This window comes from Pteropus medius, unplaced genomic scaffold, assembly GCF_902729225.1.
Source record: "Pteropus medius unplaced genomic scaffold, Ma_sr-lr_union100, whole genome shotgun sequence".
Taxonomy (NCBI): Eukaryota; Metazoa; Chordata; class Mammalia; order Chiroptera; family Pteropodidae; genus Pteropus; species Pteropus medius.
The window spans coordinates 1,404,989-1,424,793 of NW_024349803.1; the positions used below are offsets into that span (position 1 = coordinate 1,404,989).

At 42.2% G+C, this 19,805-nt stretch overlaps 1 protein-coding gene and 1 pseudogene across 7 annotated transcripts in view; one reads left to right on the forward strand and one right to left on the reverse strand.

The window, feature by feature from the left end:
- Positions 1-19,805, reverse strand: part of CSMD2 (CUB and Sushi multiple domains 2) — a 545,384-nt gene that overhangs the window by 29,211 nt on the left and 496,368 nt on the right. For 5 of the 7 annotated variants that reach the window (XM_039837029.1, XM_039837028.1, XM_039837026.1 and 2 more), the window contains 5 exons: positions 18,094-18,267; positions 16,623-16,796; positions 9,876-10,049; positions 6,903-7,091; positions 3,161-3,334 (listed from right to left, as the gene is read on the reverse strand). In XM_039837029.1, the coding sequence (XP_039692963.1) occupies positions 3,161-3,334; positions 6,903-7,091; positions 9,876-10,049; positions 16,623-16,796; positions 18,094-18,267 (885 nt within the window). The remainder of the gene's footprint in view (positions 1-3,160; positions 3,335-6,902; positions 7,092-9,875; positions 10,050-16,622; positions 16,797-18,093; positions 18,268-19,805) is intronic. The other 2 variants (XM_039837032.1, XM_039837033.1) reach the window with 1 other exon arrangement.
- LOC120582495 (uncharacterized) lies at positions 2,109-2,227 on the forward strand (annotated as a pseudogene).

The window sequence follows — 19,805 nt, forward strand, 5'->3', positions numbered from 1 at the left end:
TTAAACTCTCTCTTTAATCCACCTTTCATTTTATCCTTAAATCTTAACAATGAACCACAACTAACCATCTGATCTTATTTCTTCCTGCTGAAATGTCTCTGCTGGCTTCTCATTGTTTATAGGATAAAATCCAAACTCCTGAGCATAGTTTCAGCTTCTCAGGTGCCTAGCTTGAATCCTGATCCTTTAATTGAGGATTCCCTATTTGCAAATTACACAACACAGGTGGGTTTCGGATTAAATGTCTTGGACCTTCTCATTTCATTCTTCCTTTGCCTCTTGCCTCCTGCTACATTTCTGCATTTACCTGGGTTCTGATACTGTACAAACCCACCCAAAAGATGAAGCAAGGTACAGAACAGGAGACAAAGCCACAAGATCTAATGCCAGTGGGAGCCAATACATCTAATAATAGAGATGTAAGAGACATCATTGGATCAGACTAGGCTATGATTATCATGAGAAAGGAAGAAGAGAATTAAGGAATAAATGGCAACTGCAAAAGAAGACAAAGTTTCCAACTGATGTGCAATGTATCTCCTCGTGACCTCACATCAAATGGTAGCCTCTGAGTGACCACAGTTTGTGGGAGTAAAGAAATGTTTAAGTCATATATACTCTAGCATTTACTATTTATGTCTCTTCCTCTCAATCTTAGAATTACATCCTTTTCTAGTCTGATCTCAGACTATGAGAATACCATGTTCCCTATTCTGTTCTCTATCAAGAAAGGGAGATTTGTTCAACCTTCAACTCAGACATTTGGAACAAGAGGGCCCATGACATTTGGCCAGGTTTTCTTATCTTTTGAAGTTTTCCAGGATGTGGCTCATGCAACGGCAGTACTGGGTCCCCTGGAAAGCACCCCTAATGGTGAGTATCAAACTCCTGCACTGGCTAGCTGACCTCAGTCAAAGCCAGCAATATTGTACAATAGGGCTGAGGGTGGAACTTTCCAGTCTTGGGGGTTTATCTTTCAGAATGGCCCCCACTGTGGTGTTTGGAGCTTCTAATTCAATAATACAAGTCAGGGACAGAATATTGTACCATGGGGCAGATGACAACTCAGCAAGATGACAACACTGCAGAGTTGGGCAATGAACTTCTCAAAGTATGTCTCAAATGCTGGAGATCTCTGCACGTCCTTGATGGCCCAGAGACTTATGATTCAAGGACTCAGGACATTCCGTTATGCAGCATCTGGGTGAATGGACTATGCAGAATGAGGTTCAAAAATATGACCTTAGAACCCTGACTGTGAATTTCTTAGGACTGGCAGGAGATGCTGTTGCAAAAGATGACATCTGTAAGTTTCAGGAAGGGAGGAGTTACATTCTACTCACTAGTACACACCTAGCATTGCTTCTTAGTTGCCTTTTCTTTTCATCTACCATTTTCATATCTAAGGCATTTAAGATTCACTCATTCCTCAGACTTAGCATTTATAGAATCCCTTCTAATATTGTCCTCAGAGGTCCCTGGGAAAGCTCTGCCCATGATTCTCGTTGCCTAAGTGTCTGTCATCCTTGATGGATATACAAGAGAAATGAGACTGCTAACTACTTCTCAGAATATTCAGGATCAGGGCTCAAACAACTGGATGCAATATAACCCTTAATGGGTAAGGCCCATATCCCATAAGGTTCTTTTCTTATTTCTTACATTTTCATGCTCCCAAGGTGTCAGCTTACTTCTAAGTGTCCCCTATTCACCTCTGATGTGGTCAAGGAAGAGTCCCTTCTTTTACATGTAAGACAAGTATTTAGGAAGTCACAAAATTGTCTCAGGGTTGAAAGGGTCTTGGAGGTTTTCTAGCTTAGTTTTCTACTTCAGACAAGAATTGTTTCTGTAATATTTCCATTAGGTCATTTTCCAGCCTTTGCCAAGACAACTCCAAAGAAGGGAAAGCACAATTTGGGAGAAAAGATTTTGGATTCCATGCCATGGACCAGGAGAATGACGTGTGGTTGGGTTATACAGGCTAACAGGCAGGAGATGCTCAGGGCTTTCTCTCTGGTTTCTTTCTCTTCTACTTCGCGCTTCCCTTTCCCATGGAGAACAATGATCCCGCAAATAGGCCAAATACACTTTAAGAGTACCATTTGCCTGTCTATGGCCATGCTACCCTGAACAAGCCTGATCCTGTCTGATCTCAGAAGCTAAGCAGGGTTGGGCCTGGTCAGTACTTAGATGGGAGACCACCTAGGAAGACCATGTGCTGTAGTTGTAAAAAATAAAAAAATTAAGGGATTGTAAGCTGACAAAGTCCTTGCAATCTGTGAGGTCAACCAAGGGTTGCCTCACCTAAAAAAAAAAAAATAATAATAATAATAATAAACCCAGTACCATTTGCCCAATGTCCTAGAGAAGTGTCTAGAGGGAAGAATTTTAATCAAAGGGATTATTCACAGAAGATACTGGGGCAAATGTAGTCTTGGATGGGCATTTGGATGGGAAATGCATGCCTTTGCCCTTTGGGATGTCTCTTCTTTCTGGAACTTGCTCTGTGGACAACTCGGGAGGCCTCAATATACATGACCCTTGTCCTTTCCATGCCATCCTCCCCAAGCCACTTCCACCGGAAGTCCAAATAGAATGAAGTTAGCAGCCCAGAAATTTGGCCTTTCTCTAGTCCAGGTTGAGGGAGTCCCCGTGGCTCATACCTAGTTCTGCCTAGTTCATGAAACGGGTGGTTAATGAGATTTATAGGGGTGAGGGGCCAAAGTCCTGGGTGGTAATAGAGTGATATGTTTGGGGATTGTCTTGGGAAGCCAAGAGTCCTTTTAAATCGTGGTGAACACTTTGAGAATTTCTTCTTTCTGGGGAAACCTAACTAAAACCAGGTTCAATGTTCTGGCAGTACTCTTAATTCGGGGAAACAGGATCATCTGGGAACCACAAACTGCTAGAACAGCTATGTCCTCCCTAATTTGTAATCTCTTGGCTGTACGGGCTTGGCCACAGCTGACTACGGAGATGAAGCTAGACTGAAGTCCAGTTGGGACCTCTGATACTTGTGCTCTCTGCTTATGAGGGATGGGGTGAGGGTTCAAAAGGTCTGCTTTCCTCCTGTCTGTCACATTCGCACTTTGGGAGCTTGTCCACTTCCCATCAGTTAAGTATTCAGTTGGACCCCTCTCCCCCATGCCAGGCCCCATACCTGAACAGTGGGGCAGGGAGCCGGTCCAGTGTCCGTCCAGCCCACACATGCGGGTGGCATTTCCCACCAGAGTCCGCTTGCCGGTGCAACTGTAATGCACAACTGCCCCCACGGTATAGTTGTCCCCGGACATCTGGGAATGGGGTGGGGAGCCCGGATGGCCACAGGACACCACTGTGAGGAAGAGCAAACATCTCAGCAACCCCGCACAGGGATAGATCACCATCAGGGGACACACACTAGGCCTTTTGTAGCGACAGGCAGAGAGGAAGAGAAACCCCGGGTCTTTATCGAAGCAAACTTCCCGCTGGCACACCCACCTGACATCAGCACACAATGCCTACCCATCTCGCGGTACAGTTTCCATAGCAGTGAAATCAACTATTTTAAAAGTTGAAGAGATAATATTTGTGAAACTGCTCAGCAGGTAGTAGGTATGCAGTCATACTCTTTTTTCTTTCTTTCCTCTTGTGATCTCTTCTCCCTATTTCCTCACTGCTGTAGGGCATACCCAAGATGTCTCTGGCAGAGAGGTGGTACACATAGTATACATAAGACAAAATGGGCCCTCGTTATCCTAGGACTGTTTGCATTATTCAAAGGTTCCAGAACGAAGGCCAGTTATAATCCTTTCCCAACTCCATCTTACAATTGTCCCCAACTTGTTCCCTCAGTCTGCAAGTTCCCTTTCCTGAAACACCATAGTGCAACTGTGCAAGACCAGTGATAAGATTAGAATACCTGAAGTGTACAGGCCAGGGCTGGGCAATGCCGTTAAGGTCACTGCACTTTGCCTTCCCATTTTCTAGCCAGTTTGACCCCAGGTTCTTTCATTTACTCGACACATATTTATTGAGTGCCTATTAGGTGCTAAGCACTGTTTTATGTATTTGGGAGAATAAAGTCAATGTTCTTGTGAAGCTTACATGCTAGTGGGAAAAGAGACTATAAATAAGAAAATAAATAGGTAATTTTAGGGGGTGCTATGAAGAAAAATAAATCTACATTGGGAAAAGGAAGTTCAGGGGTGGTATAAAGATGCTATTTTTGAGTAGGGTGGTCACGGAAGAGCTCTCTGAGGAGGTAACATTTGAACAGTAACTTGAGTGATGTGAAGAGGCCAGCCACACAAGATCTGGGTGAAGAGCAGGTAACATCACACTTAATGGTGAAAGACTGAAAGCTTTTCCCCAAAGACCAGGAACACGAATAGAATGTCTGTGCTTGCTACTTTTTCAACATTGTACTAGAAGTTCTAGTTAGGGCAAATAAGTAAGAAAAAGAAGTAAAAGACATCCAGGTTGGAAAAGAAGTAAAAATATGCCTGTCCATAGATTACATTATCTTGGATCATGATGTGACACTGAATTAGGCAATGATTGCTTAATTAGTCTACCAAAAGCACAAGCAACAAAAGAAAAAAAACAGATAAATTAGACTTCACGAAAATGAAAACCTTTCATGCATCAAAGGACATTATCCAGAAAGTGAAAAGATAATCCGCAGAATGGAAGAAAACATTTGCAAATTATGTATTTGAGTATAGTATCCAGAATATATAAAGAACTGTTAAAACTCAACAATACAAAGACAAACAACTCAAGCGAAAATGGGCAAAAACTTGAATAGACCATTCTCTAAAGAAGAGATGCTAATGGCCAAGAAAAACATAAAAAGATGCTCACATCATAAGCCATTAGGGAAATGGAAATCAAACCATAATGCGATACCACTTCACATCCACTAGAATGGCTGTGATGTAAAAGATGGACAATAACAAGTGTAAGTGAAGATGTGAAGAAATTGGAACCCTCATATGCTGCTGGCGAGAATGCAAAATAGTGCAGCCACTTTGGAAAACAGTTCCTCTCAAAAAGTTAAACATAAAGTTACCACGTGACTCAGCAATTCTACTCCTAGGTATACATCCAAGAGAACTGAAAGAATATGGTCACATAAGTGTTCATAGCAGCATTATTCACAATAGCCAAAAAGTAGAAACTACTCAAACGTCTATCAACTGAGGAATGGATAATGAAATGTAGTGTATTCATACAATGGAATAGTATTTGGCCATAAAATGGAATGAAGTACTGATACATGCAATCACATGGATGAACTTTAAAAACCTTACGCTAAATAAAAGAAGCCAGTCACAAAAGGCCACATATTTAATTCCATTTATGTAAAATGTCCAGAATAGGCAAATCCATAGACAGAAAGTAGATTAATGATTACTAGGGGACAGGATGGTGGGGGACAGGATGGTGGGGAACAGGAAGTGACTGCTCGAGGATTCCCTTTTGGAGTGATGAAAATGCTCTAGAATTAGATAGTGGTGATAACTGCACAACTCTGTGAATATTAATACCACTGAATTATAGACTTTGAAAGAGTGGATTTTATGGTATGTGAATTATATTCCTTTAAAAAATATACAAATGGTTAAATCTTCCAAAGGAAGTTGGTTATAAATTATATTAATATAATTATATATTAATTAATTACTTCAGTATCAACATTAACATCGGATAAAATTAACTTTAGGGCAAAGAAATTAATACAGATCGAGTAACTCTACTACGATGAAAGCTTCGTTTTACCAAAAGATACAATCCGAAACCGCATGTGCTCTGAATCTCAGCCGGCGCCGCTATACACGGTCGGCTGTCCATTTCCAAGCCCTCCAAATCTGTCAGTCATAAATGGGGCTGGATGGCCAGGGTGGGGTCCTCCAACAAGGGAAGTTTGGGTAGTGAGTAGCTGCACCAGTCTCCTCTCGTATGTAGAGGCACGGGGCATGAGGAGGTGGAGTCATGCAGACTGAGTGCGTAGGGATGTGACACAGTGTGTATCATTCAGCAAAGGTAAGTGGATGGCTGAGCGGCCAGAAGCCAACACCCGTTAACTGCTCCAGAATGCATCTTCACCTGTACTACTAGGAAGACGGGGGAGAGAGTAATCACAGGGTTCACCTTTAGGAACAAGAGGAGAGAGCAAGAGATCAAGGGACTGATTTTCTCGTAAGGATGTATGAGGCTAGCAACCAGAAGGCAGGAGTCTAATCACCGCCCTTCTCTCTTTCTTTTTCCTTCACATGTTGTCCTCATATTTTTTCCTAATAATCATTAAATAAGTTATTGTTTATTGACTACTAGATACTACACTGGGAACTTTTATGGATTATTTCATTTAATCCTCTAATACCCTATGGACTATGTATGAGCATCGTTTTCATACACGAAGAAACAGAGGCTCTGAGAGGTTGATGGACTTCTCTCAGACCACACAGCTTGTTAGTGGCGAAGCCATAATTCAGATCCAGGTCTGTCTGCCTCAAGAGTTAATGGCACTTCTGCTTTAGTCTTTCAAAGGAAAGGGGTTCATGTGTTGTCTTTCTGGAAAAGCGAAGATGGAATAAAATGGGAGACAATATCATGCCAGGCAGCCAGTTCTGAAGAAGGGAGCCCAGGAGGCTGAAGAGGTTGGTGGCAGTCCTCGAGAGGCAGGGGACAGGCCTCCAAGCAGGAAGAAAGAGCATGTGAACTGGTATGGTAACTAACGCAGCTGGGGGCCAAGAAGGGTTCTGACATCTGAAGAGCAGCCAGAGTGACCATTATTGTGAGTTAACACACGCACACACACACGCCCCACAGAAGAGAGGATAGTTCTTTGACATGAACCATCCCATCAGCCTGTACAGGCGATCATTTTAAGTAGATGGTAGATGACATCTACTTACAGAGACACTGGGGGCGGGGACGGTCCCACGTGCCATCTCCCTGGCAGCTGAGCACTGGGGTGCCCAGGAGGTAGAAGCCATGGTTGCACTGGTAAGACACAGTGGTGCCGTAACTGAAACCGTGTGGGCTGCTGGCGTGGACTTGACGAACGCTGTTTTCTTGGTGCCCAGGATCTGTGCAGTTGATGACTGCAATGGAACAGGACAATTAGATGCAGACACCTGGATGTGAGAGTATGCATATGCTTTTAAATGAGAATTCAGAAGCCTGAACGGGCACATATTCCCAGTACAGCAAAATTTCTAGACCGAAAGAGGTGACCTGGAGCAGATCCTGCCTGGCCGGGAAGCTGGTACTTCTCCCTCCCAACCCTGATCACTTGTTTAAGGGACTCACTTATCCTTGCATGTCCAGCTAGGTGTCGCCTCCTTTGAGAAGTCTTCCTACCTCCTCCCAGACTAGTGAACCTCTTCCTCCTTAGTGCTTCCTTGCACACACCTCTATTGCAGACTGCATCCACCCAGACAGTGATTTATTTGAATACTTGAGTCCCTTGAGGGCATGAATGCCTCGATCTGTGCTTCTGATCCCTGGTACACTGTGTCTCCTGCAGCAAAGCTCATCTTTTGTAAAATCAATGCATCTGATCTGACTTGACCAGGGGTTGTGCTCTTTTGGAAACTGTTTTAATCACTTTTATGAGTATTTCAGGGAAAGATTAATATCCTGGGGGATACATTTGACTTTTAAATGTTGAAGCATTTCCAAAGCAGCTTAACTCAAAATCAGAGTGTGATTTTAGAATAATGACAATATCATTCATAACTCATGCTGTGTACTTCTGCTTTCAAAACACTTACATATCCATTAACTTGCCTGAATGTCATATGCATCAGGGCAGGTATTTTAAATTTTGATAAGCTTTTAAGGTGAAAGGTATTTTTACCTTTGATGAGCCTCTCTGAGGCTCAGAGAGGTTGGTGTCACAAAACAGGTTAGTGGCATTTAGTCATTCACAGTATTTATTGTGCTACACTGAGTGCCAAGCATCGTGCTGGGCTGCAAGTATACTACAGAATTTAAAATCTAGAGTAGGGTTTCTCTATCTCAGCACTGTGGACATTTTGGGCTGGTCAATCTTTGTTGTGGGGCCGGTCCTGTGCTTTGTATGATATTGAATAGCATCCCTGGCTTCTACCCACTAGATGCCAATAGAAACCCTGCAGTGTGACAACCTAAAATGTTTCTAGACCTCTGTCCCCCATTGGGGCAGGGGTATGGGTAAAATCATCCCTGGTAGAGAACTGCTGTTTTAGAGAGAAAAGGACAAACAAGCAATTATCTTGTTAAATAAGAGCTCTGGTAGGGGCAGCAGAGAATGTTCTGGAAGCACAAAGCAGAGCACCTAGCCCAGTGCAGGGTGCTGGTTAGGGCTGGTCTTCCAAGTAGGTGGCCCATGAGAAGACATGGACTAAAACAAGTGGAAACTTAGGCAGGCTATAAGCTGGCTCTTGATGACTGGGTATAAGTCACCCAGACAAAGAGTAGGTGGTGAAGGGTTTAGAGAAGAATGCATTGGAGGAAACTGGGGTGAAGTGCCCCAGGGGTGTGTGGACACAGGGTGTGTGTGAGGAAATGGGCGAGGTTCAGTGTGCCTGGGACCCAACGCAGAGCTTAAGCTGGAGGAAGAGGAAGTGAAGAAGAATGAGGCTGGACAGGAGGCCAGGTCCGGTCTCTTGGACCCTGTAACCAAGTGGAGGAGAATACTGTTCTCATAAGGGCAGTGGGATGTGTGGACAGGCATAAACAGAGATGACTTGATCCTATTTGCATTTTAGGCAGGTCACTCTGTCGGGGCAGAGACTGGGCTGATGCGGAACAGGACTGGAGGCCATGGTTTCTGAGGATTTCACCACAACTCTCTGATTTTGAGACCAGCTCTTGAGCATGTTAACTCTGCTCAAGAGGGGCTGGTTGGGGGGTGGGGGGCAGAGCTACAGAAGAATTTGTATCTTGTGTTGGGGAAATGAAGCACAGTTCTTGAGGAGAGGAGACATAGGATAACATCCCAAAGCAGCAGTTCTCAATTCTTTCCTACCCGAATAGATGATCAGAGGAAGGCATGGCACAAGGTCATGGCAGTTTTCCCTATGTTTTCTGGAACCTTCTCTAACTCCAAATGGCATCTTGAAATGTGAAGAGAGGGATGCTATTTTAGGGTTAGTTATGAATGTATCTTGATTTACTTAAAAAAATAATTTGAAAATTTGGTCCTTTAATATCAGTTACAAATGACTTGTGACACATTGCACAGCCAATCATCATGTACCCCCGGATACTGTAAGGAGGAATCATAGTTCCAGGGAATCTCAGCCCTTATAGCTATGAAGACTTGATCAACCTTCAGATCAGGGCTGGGCTTGCTTGTGTTCAGCCCGCTCTGACTCTCCACTCAAATGTCATCGAGCCTGCCTGGACGTTCTTGGTAAGAGGGAGACAGCTCTGTTTGTCCTTTACTGCTGTGAACAGCCTTCAAAAGCTTTAGGAGTTATTTCCCAAATAGTGCAAATGGGACCGGAATGTCCTCTACACAGAGTCTGCCTCTTGAGTCCTTGTTTTTTTCTCTTCCCTCCTCCTTCATCCCAACCCCCAGATGCTACTTTTTATTTTTCATTTGAACCCTGATGCTTTTTTCCCATCATGAAGAATAGGGCTCTACAGGATAACGATGAATTATTGGTTCTATGCTATGGAAACAAGATGGTTTTTGACTTCTATTTTGAAATATGAAACTTTATTTATATGGCTCTGCCTAGGAGTTGAGAAAGTTCCCATTTATGATGCTTCTCTGCTCTAAGTTTTCCCAGAGTCAAAATAACACCAGGACTAAATCCACTGGCTTCTGCTTATGGGTTACTAACCACAGATGGCTGAGGTACTGGGGGTAGAGTAGGAGAAGACAGGTGACTCACTTCTGCATGTGGGCAGTATGTCGCTCCACTGCCCACTGGCCAGACACTGGGACCTAGGAGCCCCCTCAGACACATAGCCAGGGTTGCAAACAAACTTGACCACATCGTTGAGATTAAACTGGTTGCCCTGAGTGAGGCCGTTGATTGGGTTGCCTGGGTGTCCACAGGTAATTGCTGTAACCAAAACAGGAGATAGGTAAGCCTTCTTGTTATTCCAAATTCATCTTCTTCTCACTTGGCATGCCTATCAGTGAAGGTCAGCCACAAGTCTAATGTCAATCTCTTCTGCTGAAATCTTTATTCCCTGAAGTCATCATGGAGACATTCCTTCTTATTTGAAGGCATGGCCATAGCTTGGAGAAAAATCCTTCTATGACTCCCCATAGGGCAGTAGACCTGGATTTTAATTCTCTGTCATCCAGGTACTCAGTTCTGCCTCCTTTCGTGCTGCTGATCCTCGTGCCTCCTCACCTTTACGCTTCATTGCAAGATATACTGATGACTACTCCTCAGCTGATTCAGACTCATTCTAGTTTCTGGGCCAATCTTGATAGAGCCAGAGTCAATACTAACCAAGCCTGAACAAAGGGACTGGTCACCCTGCCAGACCAACACCCGGGAACCAGAGTTGTCAGGAGAGCACTACTCCTCCCCTTCCACTCCTTCCATGTGAAGGGAATTCAGCTGGTGTAATTCCTGGCCTTTCTCTGTGCTCTTTTACTTACTCTGCCCTAGGTAACCTGCAAAGGCCCTTCTGTGCAATTTGAGAAGAATGAGCTTGATAAACATTTCCTGAGTGAATGAACAAATGAATGAGTGAGTGCATAAATGGACGCATGCCTGGGCTTCTGTTTTGCTCCCCAGTCCTCAGTTCTATTTAGAACCTGCCTGGTTCCAGTCACTTTCGATTGAATTCCCACTTGTTGCTTTTGCCAGGCCTCTCCCTTGGTTAGCTATGAGAGGCCGAGGACCACGAGGAATGCTTTCTTATCCCAAATTGGATCCGTGAGGACCCCACCCCGAGCCCAAATGGTGTGGATGGGGATGGGAGTATGAGAGCACGCAGGACCCAGTTTTTGTTGTGGCCAACTCTGGTATCTTTTGGGGACAGTTCTTTTTTTTGTAAATCTCAACAGCAGCATCCCTGATTCAAGAGGAGAGAGCTGGGCAGAGTGGGAGATGTAGACTGACTACAGGGGTTCAAGGCAGCCTGGAGTGGTGGGATGAGAACGGGCTATGGGGGCCAGCAGACCAGAATTTACAACTCAGCTCTGCCCTTTCCTGACTTTGGAAGATTCACTCTGAGCCTCAGTTTCTATATCTATAAAGTAAAGATTTCAATATGCAGTAACAGTGTTGCTTCGAAATAGATTCATATGTTTACTTTTCATTAAATATTACTGAGTGCTTTCTATGTGCTAGGCACTCTGCTATGCACTGATGAATTACAAGGAGGAATACGATATGATCCTTGACCTCAGGGAGCTCAGCTGACAGCAGACTGCTTCGATAGAGTGGACTGATGCTGGGATAGAAACCAGTACAGAGGAGGGGCATCTACCCTCCACTGGGGAGAGAGAGGGTTAAGGAGGGTTCCCAGAGGGAGTGGCATGCCATCTGAGCTGAATCTCAAGGGTGAGTAGGACTTTGCCAGGTCAATGAGATGGTGGGAGAGTGGAGATAAGCTCATAGGGTCTGTGAACTCACTCAAATTCTATGCAAAATATTGGGTGTATGCCATCAGCTTGAAAAAGGATTCAGTGCTCTCATCAGATTCACAAAGGGTTACAAAGGGTAAAAACCACTTGTATAGGGTGAGAGAAGAGCGCTGAGTAGTAAAACCTTTGGGAATACAACCTTTTGAAGGGCAGATCCATCAAAATGTCTGTAAAGGAAACTGAGGGGTGGTCAGCAAGGTAGAAAAACAAAGATCAACAGAAGGTAGGAGTCTCATAGAAGCCACAGAGAGAGTCTCAAGAAATGTCAGACACCCAGATAGGTCTGTTTCCCTGGAGAACCCTGACTGACAGAGGCTGAAAAGGGGACAAAGAGAACCATCAAGAGGAAGGAAAATAGGAATCTTTATGAGGTGTGAGCACTTAACTGGGGCTTGAGCACACGAACCACTAGACCCACATTTCCTGGGGGCAGAGACTATGATACATTCAATTCATCTTTATCCATGACACCTAACACAGTGCCTGGCACATCGTAGATGCTAAGGAAATGTTTATTGAATATGGTCTTATAGGCTGAAGGAAATTAATAGACAGGGAAGATCAGTAGTACAGAGGAGAGAGTTAAAAACAGACTAAGCTCACTAAGGAGGCAGGAGAGAAGGAGATCCAGAGACTCAGTGGAAGGCAAAACTTTGGGCCTGGAGAGAGACTCTTCTATTGAGGTGAGAGGGAAGGGGCAAGGATGAATACAGATGAGGACAGGTATGTGGGTGGGGAAGCAGGAAGCGAAAGGAGTTCTTGTCTGATGGTCTCTATTATCTCTGCAAAATAGAAGGTGAGATTATATAATTGGCTAATAATTATTGGGGTTTATATGCATTATTTTATTTAATCCCTACAACCCTGTGAGGTAGGCACCATCATTATCTTCATGGAAAACCGAATTTCGGAGGAGTCAGGAGACTGGTTCAAGGAACACAGTTTCTAAGCGGCTCATCTGAGTTTGAACCCAGCTTCTCTGATTCCAGGTCATCTTAGCTGTTTGCTTTAGCTCTTTGCTGAGAATATAAGTCGAGGAGATGGAGTACAGTCTTCAGAAAAGAAGTGAAATTGTGAAATAGTTGTGTGGGAATAGGCAGGAGAGATAATGAAGGAAGGATTGCTGGAAAGTTTTGAGAATGGTTGATATTGAAAACCTTGAATTTATATGTGATGACAGCTAACAGTGCCTACCACAGAGTAATCACTTATAAATATTTGTTCTTTTACTCTTGCTTTCCTTCTCTAGATTATTCCCAAATTTCTGTTCTTTAGGAGAGAATAGGGCTCGGTACAAGAGATCCTGGATTCTGTGATATGACAGAGTGGTGACGTCACCACCACCGTCATCATAACAACAGTAACAGCAGCAGCATCTGCTTAACTCCTGTGTCAGGCATTGTTCTGACCATTGTAGATGTTATTTTAATTTCTTTAATCCTTATAATACCCTTTGAGATACCTGCATTTTATAGATGAGAAAACTGATAACTAGTGAGATAAACTAAGTCATTTCATCATATAGCAGTATGACATATAGTGGTACATCTAGGATCTGAACCCAGGCACTCTAGGTCTGGAGTCCAAGTGTCTAACTATTTTACTATACAGTCCTTCGGTATGGACTAGGTCTAAAATATCTTTAGGTCAAGCGGACATTCTCTGTTTAAGTCTAGACTCTATGTTATTAAACAGAGAATAAGTAATAGGGATATTTTAGGTCCCTATTACTTATAACCCAATCTCTTCACACACATTCTGTGCCAATTTCCTGAAGGCCTTTGAATTTTGTCTCCTGAATGAAACCACATATATTTTGTGTATACACATCTGGAAGAGAAACTGAATATATAGATGGGTCTTGCTTTCTGTAAACTTAATACTTTAGAAGATACTAAGACTAATTTTCATGCATTGTTTATTGAGTCTTATTATTTTACTGTTCCATCTCATATATGAAAAAACCAAATGAAGAAGAAGAATTAAAAACAAAACTGGCCTTACAAAAATTAAGAACAAAACCCTATACTTCACGAAAAGGCTTACTTTAGGGAACGTTAAAAAGTGAAGAATTTTCCAAATAACTTCCAGGCGGCTGAGAATAATGGTGGTCATCTAAATCCAGAAAATGCAGATTAACAAGAAGAACAAATAAAACGGTAGAAAGCCCAGGCCTGCAGCATAACTAAAAGGCAAAGAATGCTATAAACTTTAAATTATGTGTAAGGAGAAAAATAAACACTAAACCCAAGCAGAACAATTTCTGATGCTTCTGATGCAAGCCTTTGTGGGGAGCAAGACTTCATGGAAAGAGAGAGAGAGAGAGAAGCAGGGGAAGGGCTAAATACTGATCTAAAATCACTGCTAGAAAAAGAACATTCATCTTAAATGTGAACATATTGAAAAAGGATTCTGGTATATCAGGACGCACTGACTGCAGGAAAAGGACATAAAAGTATATGCGATTCTCATTGCTTCCAAAAGAAAAGAAAGGTAAACAAATAAAGGTAAGAAGGGATGGAGAAAGGAAGGGAGGGAGGGAGACAGAGAAGAGATATCCTCTGGAGATTGGGTAACAAAGGGAAAAAGAAGCAAAGGGGAACAATTTAGGGTTCTACAAAACAAAAGAGAAATAAACAAAATGGAGGACACACAATGCTCCCACACACAAAAAAGCCTTCTATTAGAAAACAATACAAAACGACTGTACTTCCTTACATGGACAGAAGAGGGTACTCTTGTAAACCACCCTAAAGCCACAAAATGAATAGAAAAGATCAGCCTAAATCTATATAAAGCTATGACAAGAAGAAAATAGGAAGGAATCAAAACATCTCAGTTGAAAAAAACTCATCAAAACAAAACACATGAAGTATAAGAAAACGATCATAACACTCTGAGTTGAATTAAATATTCACAAATAAGCATTTGGAATTATGAAAAATCATCCTGAGAATCGGAAAATGAAAAACTACAACAAAAAATGGACGAAAAATGTTGAGGAAATTAAAAGGTAAATGATTACATGCAGGAAACAGTTGAAGAAAAAGACAAAATTATTTGAGAAATGAAGACTAAATTATAAGAAGAGGAATATTATTGAATGGTAATTTACTAAGAGGTATTGAAGAAAGTCAGCAAACAACCAATGGAATTAAAAGGAGATAAAAGTAAAAATGATCAGAGAAAAAGAGGCTAAAATAAAAGACAGGAAAAGAAGATTCAACATACACATAATTGGAGTTGATTTAGAAGGAAAACAAAACAGTGGGCTTGAATTAGTATTTTAAGCTACAATCCAAGAAAATGTTTCAGAAATAAAAGAAGACTTGAATCCACATATTCAAAAGTCCATAGTATATCTGGGGAAATTGCCTTGGAACAGTCAACTCAGGCATACTCTAGTAAAAATATTAGATTTCAAGGATAAAAGAAAAAAATCATCAGGGCCTGGGGAAAAGCTACCAAATAACTTATAAGAACAATAGAATTAAACTAATATTGGTATACTTAAGAGTAACATGCAATGCAAAATAATGATGGAGGGGCATTTTTAAGAAATCAAAGAAATAGTGACCAAGGATTTTACATTCATTCCAGCTATCCTTCAAGTTTTAAAGTTCAGAAAAACAGTTATAAACATGCAAGAACTGGGGAATATTATGCAAAGGAGGCACTACAGGAATCTACTAGAGACTGAACTTGACCCAACTAAGAGATAACTGGGAAAACTTCAGCAGCACTGGTGAACTTTTAACATATTTAATTGTAGATCCAGGATTAAAATAAAGGTAGAGGAAAGGGCAGAATAACATTATATAAACATTATAATGAACATTTTATGTTCTGACAAAGTAGAAGCAATGCAACTAAAAATGGAATGTGAAAGGAGCAGGGAAAGCAGAATAGGCTCGCCGATTGTTGTAGTCAGTAGGTGAAAGTCAAAGAATACTACTAAAAACTGAAAAAAATTGATAAACAATATATACTAAAAGGTTAAATAAGGAAACGAAGGTTAATAGCATTAAAATTTTATAAGTATTAAATGTTAATTATGATGTTGTTAAGGATGAAAGTAAGGATTGTAAGCCTAATATCAGGCACAGTATAATTCATGCTAAAACATATTTAAAAAGACAAAGAAGACATTTTAAAGGGCTAAACCCACAAATGCAATAAAGATATAACAGTTATGAATATTTATGAACCAAATAACACAACAATTACCTTTAAGTAGCAGAAACTACAGGATATGCAAGGGAAAATAGATGGAAGTACGCTAATAATAGAAAACTTTAAAAAATACCTCTCGAAACAAAACAGGTCAAGTGGACAAAATAATAAATGTGTACACAAGACATGAACAACATAATCAAGAAGGCACATCTTATGACATATATAGATCTTTATACCTTAAAACTCTTTTTTCTTAAATGCATATGAAACACTCATAACCGATCAAATATTATGCCACAAAGAATCGATCAATTCTACAAAGTAGAAATATTATATACAATGCAATAAAGTTAGAAATAAATAACAAAAGAAAAATTAAAAAGGTCCTTCCATCTAGAATTAAAAAAAACAAAACCCTCTATTAAAAAAGTTCTAGGTGAAAAGGAAATTAACAGCAAAGTTACAGAATTTCTAACAAATAATGAAACATTATTGTAATCTATAGGATATAATTAGAGCAGTGATCAGAAGAAATTTTACAGCCTTGAACACTTAGATCCATAACAATCAATAAAAATGAAGGAAAGAAAATAAATGAATTAAATTCCCAAGTCAAAAGCTAGAAAATGAATAAAATGTTAACCAAAAGAAATAACGAGGAAGGAAATAATAAAGGTGAAGGCAATAATTACTGATATGCAGAAAATGAAAAGCAATAGACGTAATGATCGCATCTTTGGAAAAAAATTAACAAAATATACAAAAACCTCTAGCTAACCTAATCAAGAGAACAAGGGAGAAAGTCCATGTTGAATCTGAGCCCGTGGCTAGGGAGAGTGGATAACATACTTACGCACACAGAAAGGGGTCTTTCCCGACCAGTGGTGATCCTGCTGGCAGATGCGCACAGACATGCCGATGAGCCGGAAGCCGGCATTGCACTGGTACACCACACTGCCCCGGTAGTTGTAGTTCTCCCCGTTGATGAGTCCATTTACGATAGGCTCAGGAGTCCCGCAGTGTCCGGCTTGGTGGGGGATAGGGAAAGAAGGTAAATGAAAGGAGCTTACAGAAAATGCTAGTGGGGTTTGGTCAGGGTTGGGGGAGACAGGGATGGAGGGAGAAAGGATCAAGTACCAAACCACTCATTGTTTTCCCACCTCCCCCTGAGAGTAGCCATCCAAGAGTCACTTTAGGAATCCTAGACATGGCAGATATGGTGTTGAAGACTTGGCAAACCCAAAGTTGCATCCCAAGTACCCATCCATCTCTGAGATTTAGTTTCTATGTCTATACAAAGGTGCCCCCCACTTCTCTCCCTTTTGTCTCATCAACTAGTCTTTACTGAGTACCTAGGGCACGGAGGGCACCATGGTCTCCATCAGTGCCGTTGAAGCCTAGTTGTGTTGAAAATCACCATGCAAAATAGGTGGTCTGGCTGAATGCACCCTTCCTTCTCTTTGAGTGGCAAGGCACGCACACAACGTAAAGCTAGGCGAGTGATTTTTATTAAATGGGGTTTGGGCAGAGTGTGTTCCTAGCATCTCTACTAGCATCTTTTGGCTCTGTGAGGAAATAACTCAACAGGGGCCTGGGACAGTGGGAGGGCAGCTGTGTTCACCCTGGAACAGACTACCCGATTTATGCTATTATGTCTGTGTACTTGGGACCCTCCTTTGGACTTGAAAGGTCTGAGAAAGGAGTAAGAGTAGAGAGAACCTTAGAATCTAAGGTTTAGGCAGGGGATCGATTAGCCATGGGAGAAATTATAACTTTGTTCTTTGTAAACCAGTTTTTTTTTTTAAAGGATTTGTGATAGCTTATTTTATGCACACACACACAAATATATATACACACACTCACATATATGTAATGTATAGAATAAGTGACAAAATATATTTCTATATTATAAGTCTATATTATATTATATATAAAATATTATATATGTAAAATTCGCTAATATGTAATATAAAAGATATTTTAGCTGGGTTACGGGAATGCGTCTGTGCGTTGCCTTGAAGATGGGGACTGGGGCTTCACCTTCACTCAAAGGCCCATGAGAAAGTGTTTTTTTGATCAGAATGAGAACTCCTCAAAGGTTTGTCTCATCAGACTTTAAGTTATTCTCATTCTTTTGGGTGCCCCAAGAAAAGCTAGGGTAGGGTAGTTATGGTAGGTAGATGCCCAGCAGTTGGTGTTTGGATTAAGTATTTTATGAAAGTAGGTAAGATGATATTGTTCTGAGACTGGGGTCCAGATTTGGAAAGATCAAACCTGTCCTGAGAAGGGAAAAACCAGCAGGAAAGGCCTGGGGAGTCACGTACCGAGGCAGCGGACTTCAGAGCCACTCCAGAGCCCATTGGCCATGCACTCCCGCACCCTGGAGCCCACGAGTGTGTATCCAGAATTGCAGGAGAAGATGGCCGTTGCCCCGTACACGGACAACGTTCCGATGCGGTGCCCATTGGGTGGGATGGGGAGCTCGCCACAGGAGATGACTAAAAAGATCACAAAATCCTCAGTAAGCCAGCCCTAAGTGGAGGGACACATGTTGCTCTTGATCAGCAAGAATAATAACAAAAATAAGATCTGTTTCACCTTACTCTCCTGGGACTCAACCAGAGTATGGGTTGTGACAGTGACGTGTGTGATGTTACACTAGGGGAGTGACTCTCAACTGGAGGTGTTGCCAGAAGCACTCGAGGAGCTTTTAAAATGTCCAGATTCCCCATGGACCTGTGACTCAAAATCTCTGGTCCAAGCAGGGGCATTTTTAAAAAACTCGGGTGGTTTAGATACACACCCTGGTTAGGAACGACCATACCGGAGAGATGGAAATTCTGAGGTATGCTCCTTGGTGTTCAGGGCAGACACTGCAAATCAATATCCTTGTCCTTTCTGCTGAGCCCAGCAGCAGCCTCACGCTCCTTCTCAACAGAGTGCTGTAGATAGCCACTGACATATGGGTGAGGCCCTATGGCCAAGGTTGCACTGCAATGTGAGCGCCTTCACTGTAATAAGCTGTTACACACTCGTGACTTCTACTCTGCCACATACATGGTTATATTCCACTGAAGAGTCTGCACTTGGATGCATAAGACAACAGCGTCCCATTAGGAAGGCACCAATCCTTCTCCCATCCAGTCTCAAACTTCCCATGGCTCACTGACAAGCTGTCTCCTTCTAGCCCTTTGCAGACATTTACTTCCTCTATCACATCCTTACTGATTAAGGTAAATGTGAGTATTTCCTATTGTAGTGGATGCTGTGGTGAGCCACTCAGACCCCCATATAGGACTGAAGAACTTATTTTCCCATCTGCTAGCCTTCTTCAGATTGTCTCGGTTGAAGAGTCCTCCCTTCTAAGGTCATGTGCTCTTCCTGGGGCAGCCTGCACCCAGTGTCTGGTTAGTGTGGAGGTATAAAGGCCCCTCTCTTCAACTTGAGACAATTCTGAAGGGTCGCCCTGGCTTCAGAGCTCCCTGTGGGGTTGGCCAAGACCTTCACTGCTGCTGCATTAGAGCTCAACTTCTCCATCTTTCTAGTCCTGCTCCCTTCCCTCCCCTCCCCTCCCCTCCCCCTTCTGCCTCCCCTTCCTTCCCTTCCTTCCTCTCCCCACCCCTCCCTTCCTTTCCTTTGCCTCCCCTCCTTCCCCCCTTCTCTTCCACCCCTCCTCTCCTCCTCCTCCTCTCCTCTCCCCTCCCCTCCCTTGCTTTCCCTTTCCTTCCACAAGTGACGATCCCAGGAGCACTCCCTAATAAACCTCTGTCTCAGAGTTGCTTCTCAGGGACCTTGAACTTTGAAACTATCTTGAATCAGAGAAAAATAATTTTCTCTGTCCCTTGTGCTATACCCATTCCTCCTACATACACTTCCATTATAGGTCTTATCACACCACATCATCACTGCATCCTTATTTGTCTGCCTCTCCAGTAGACTATAAACTCCTTGCGGGCAAGAACCACAACCTTTTATCTTCATATTTGTACAATACTTGACATGAATATTGAATAAATGAATTAGTGAATGATCGCGT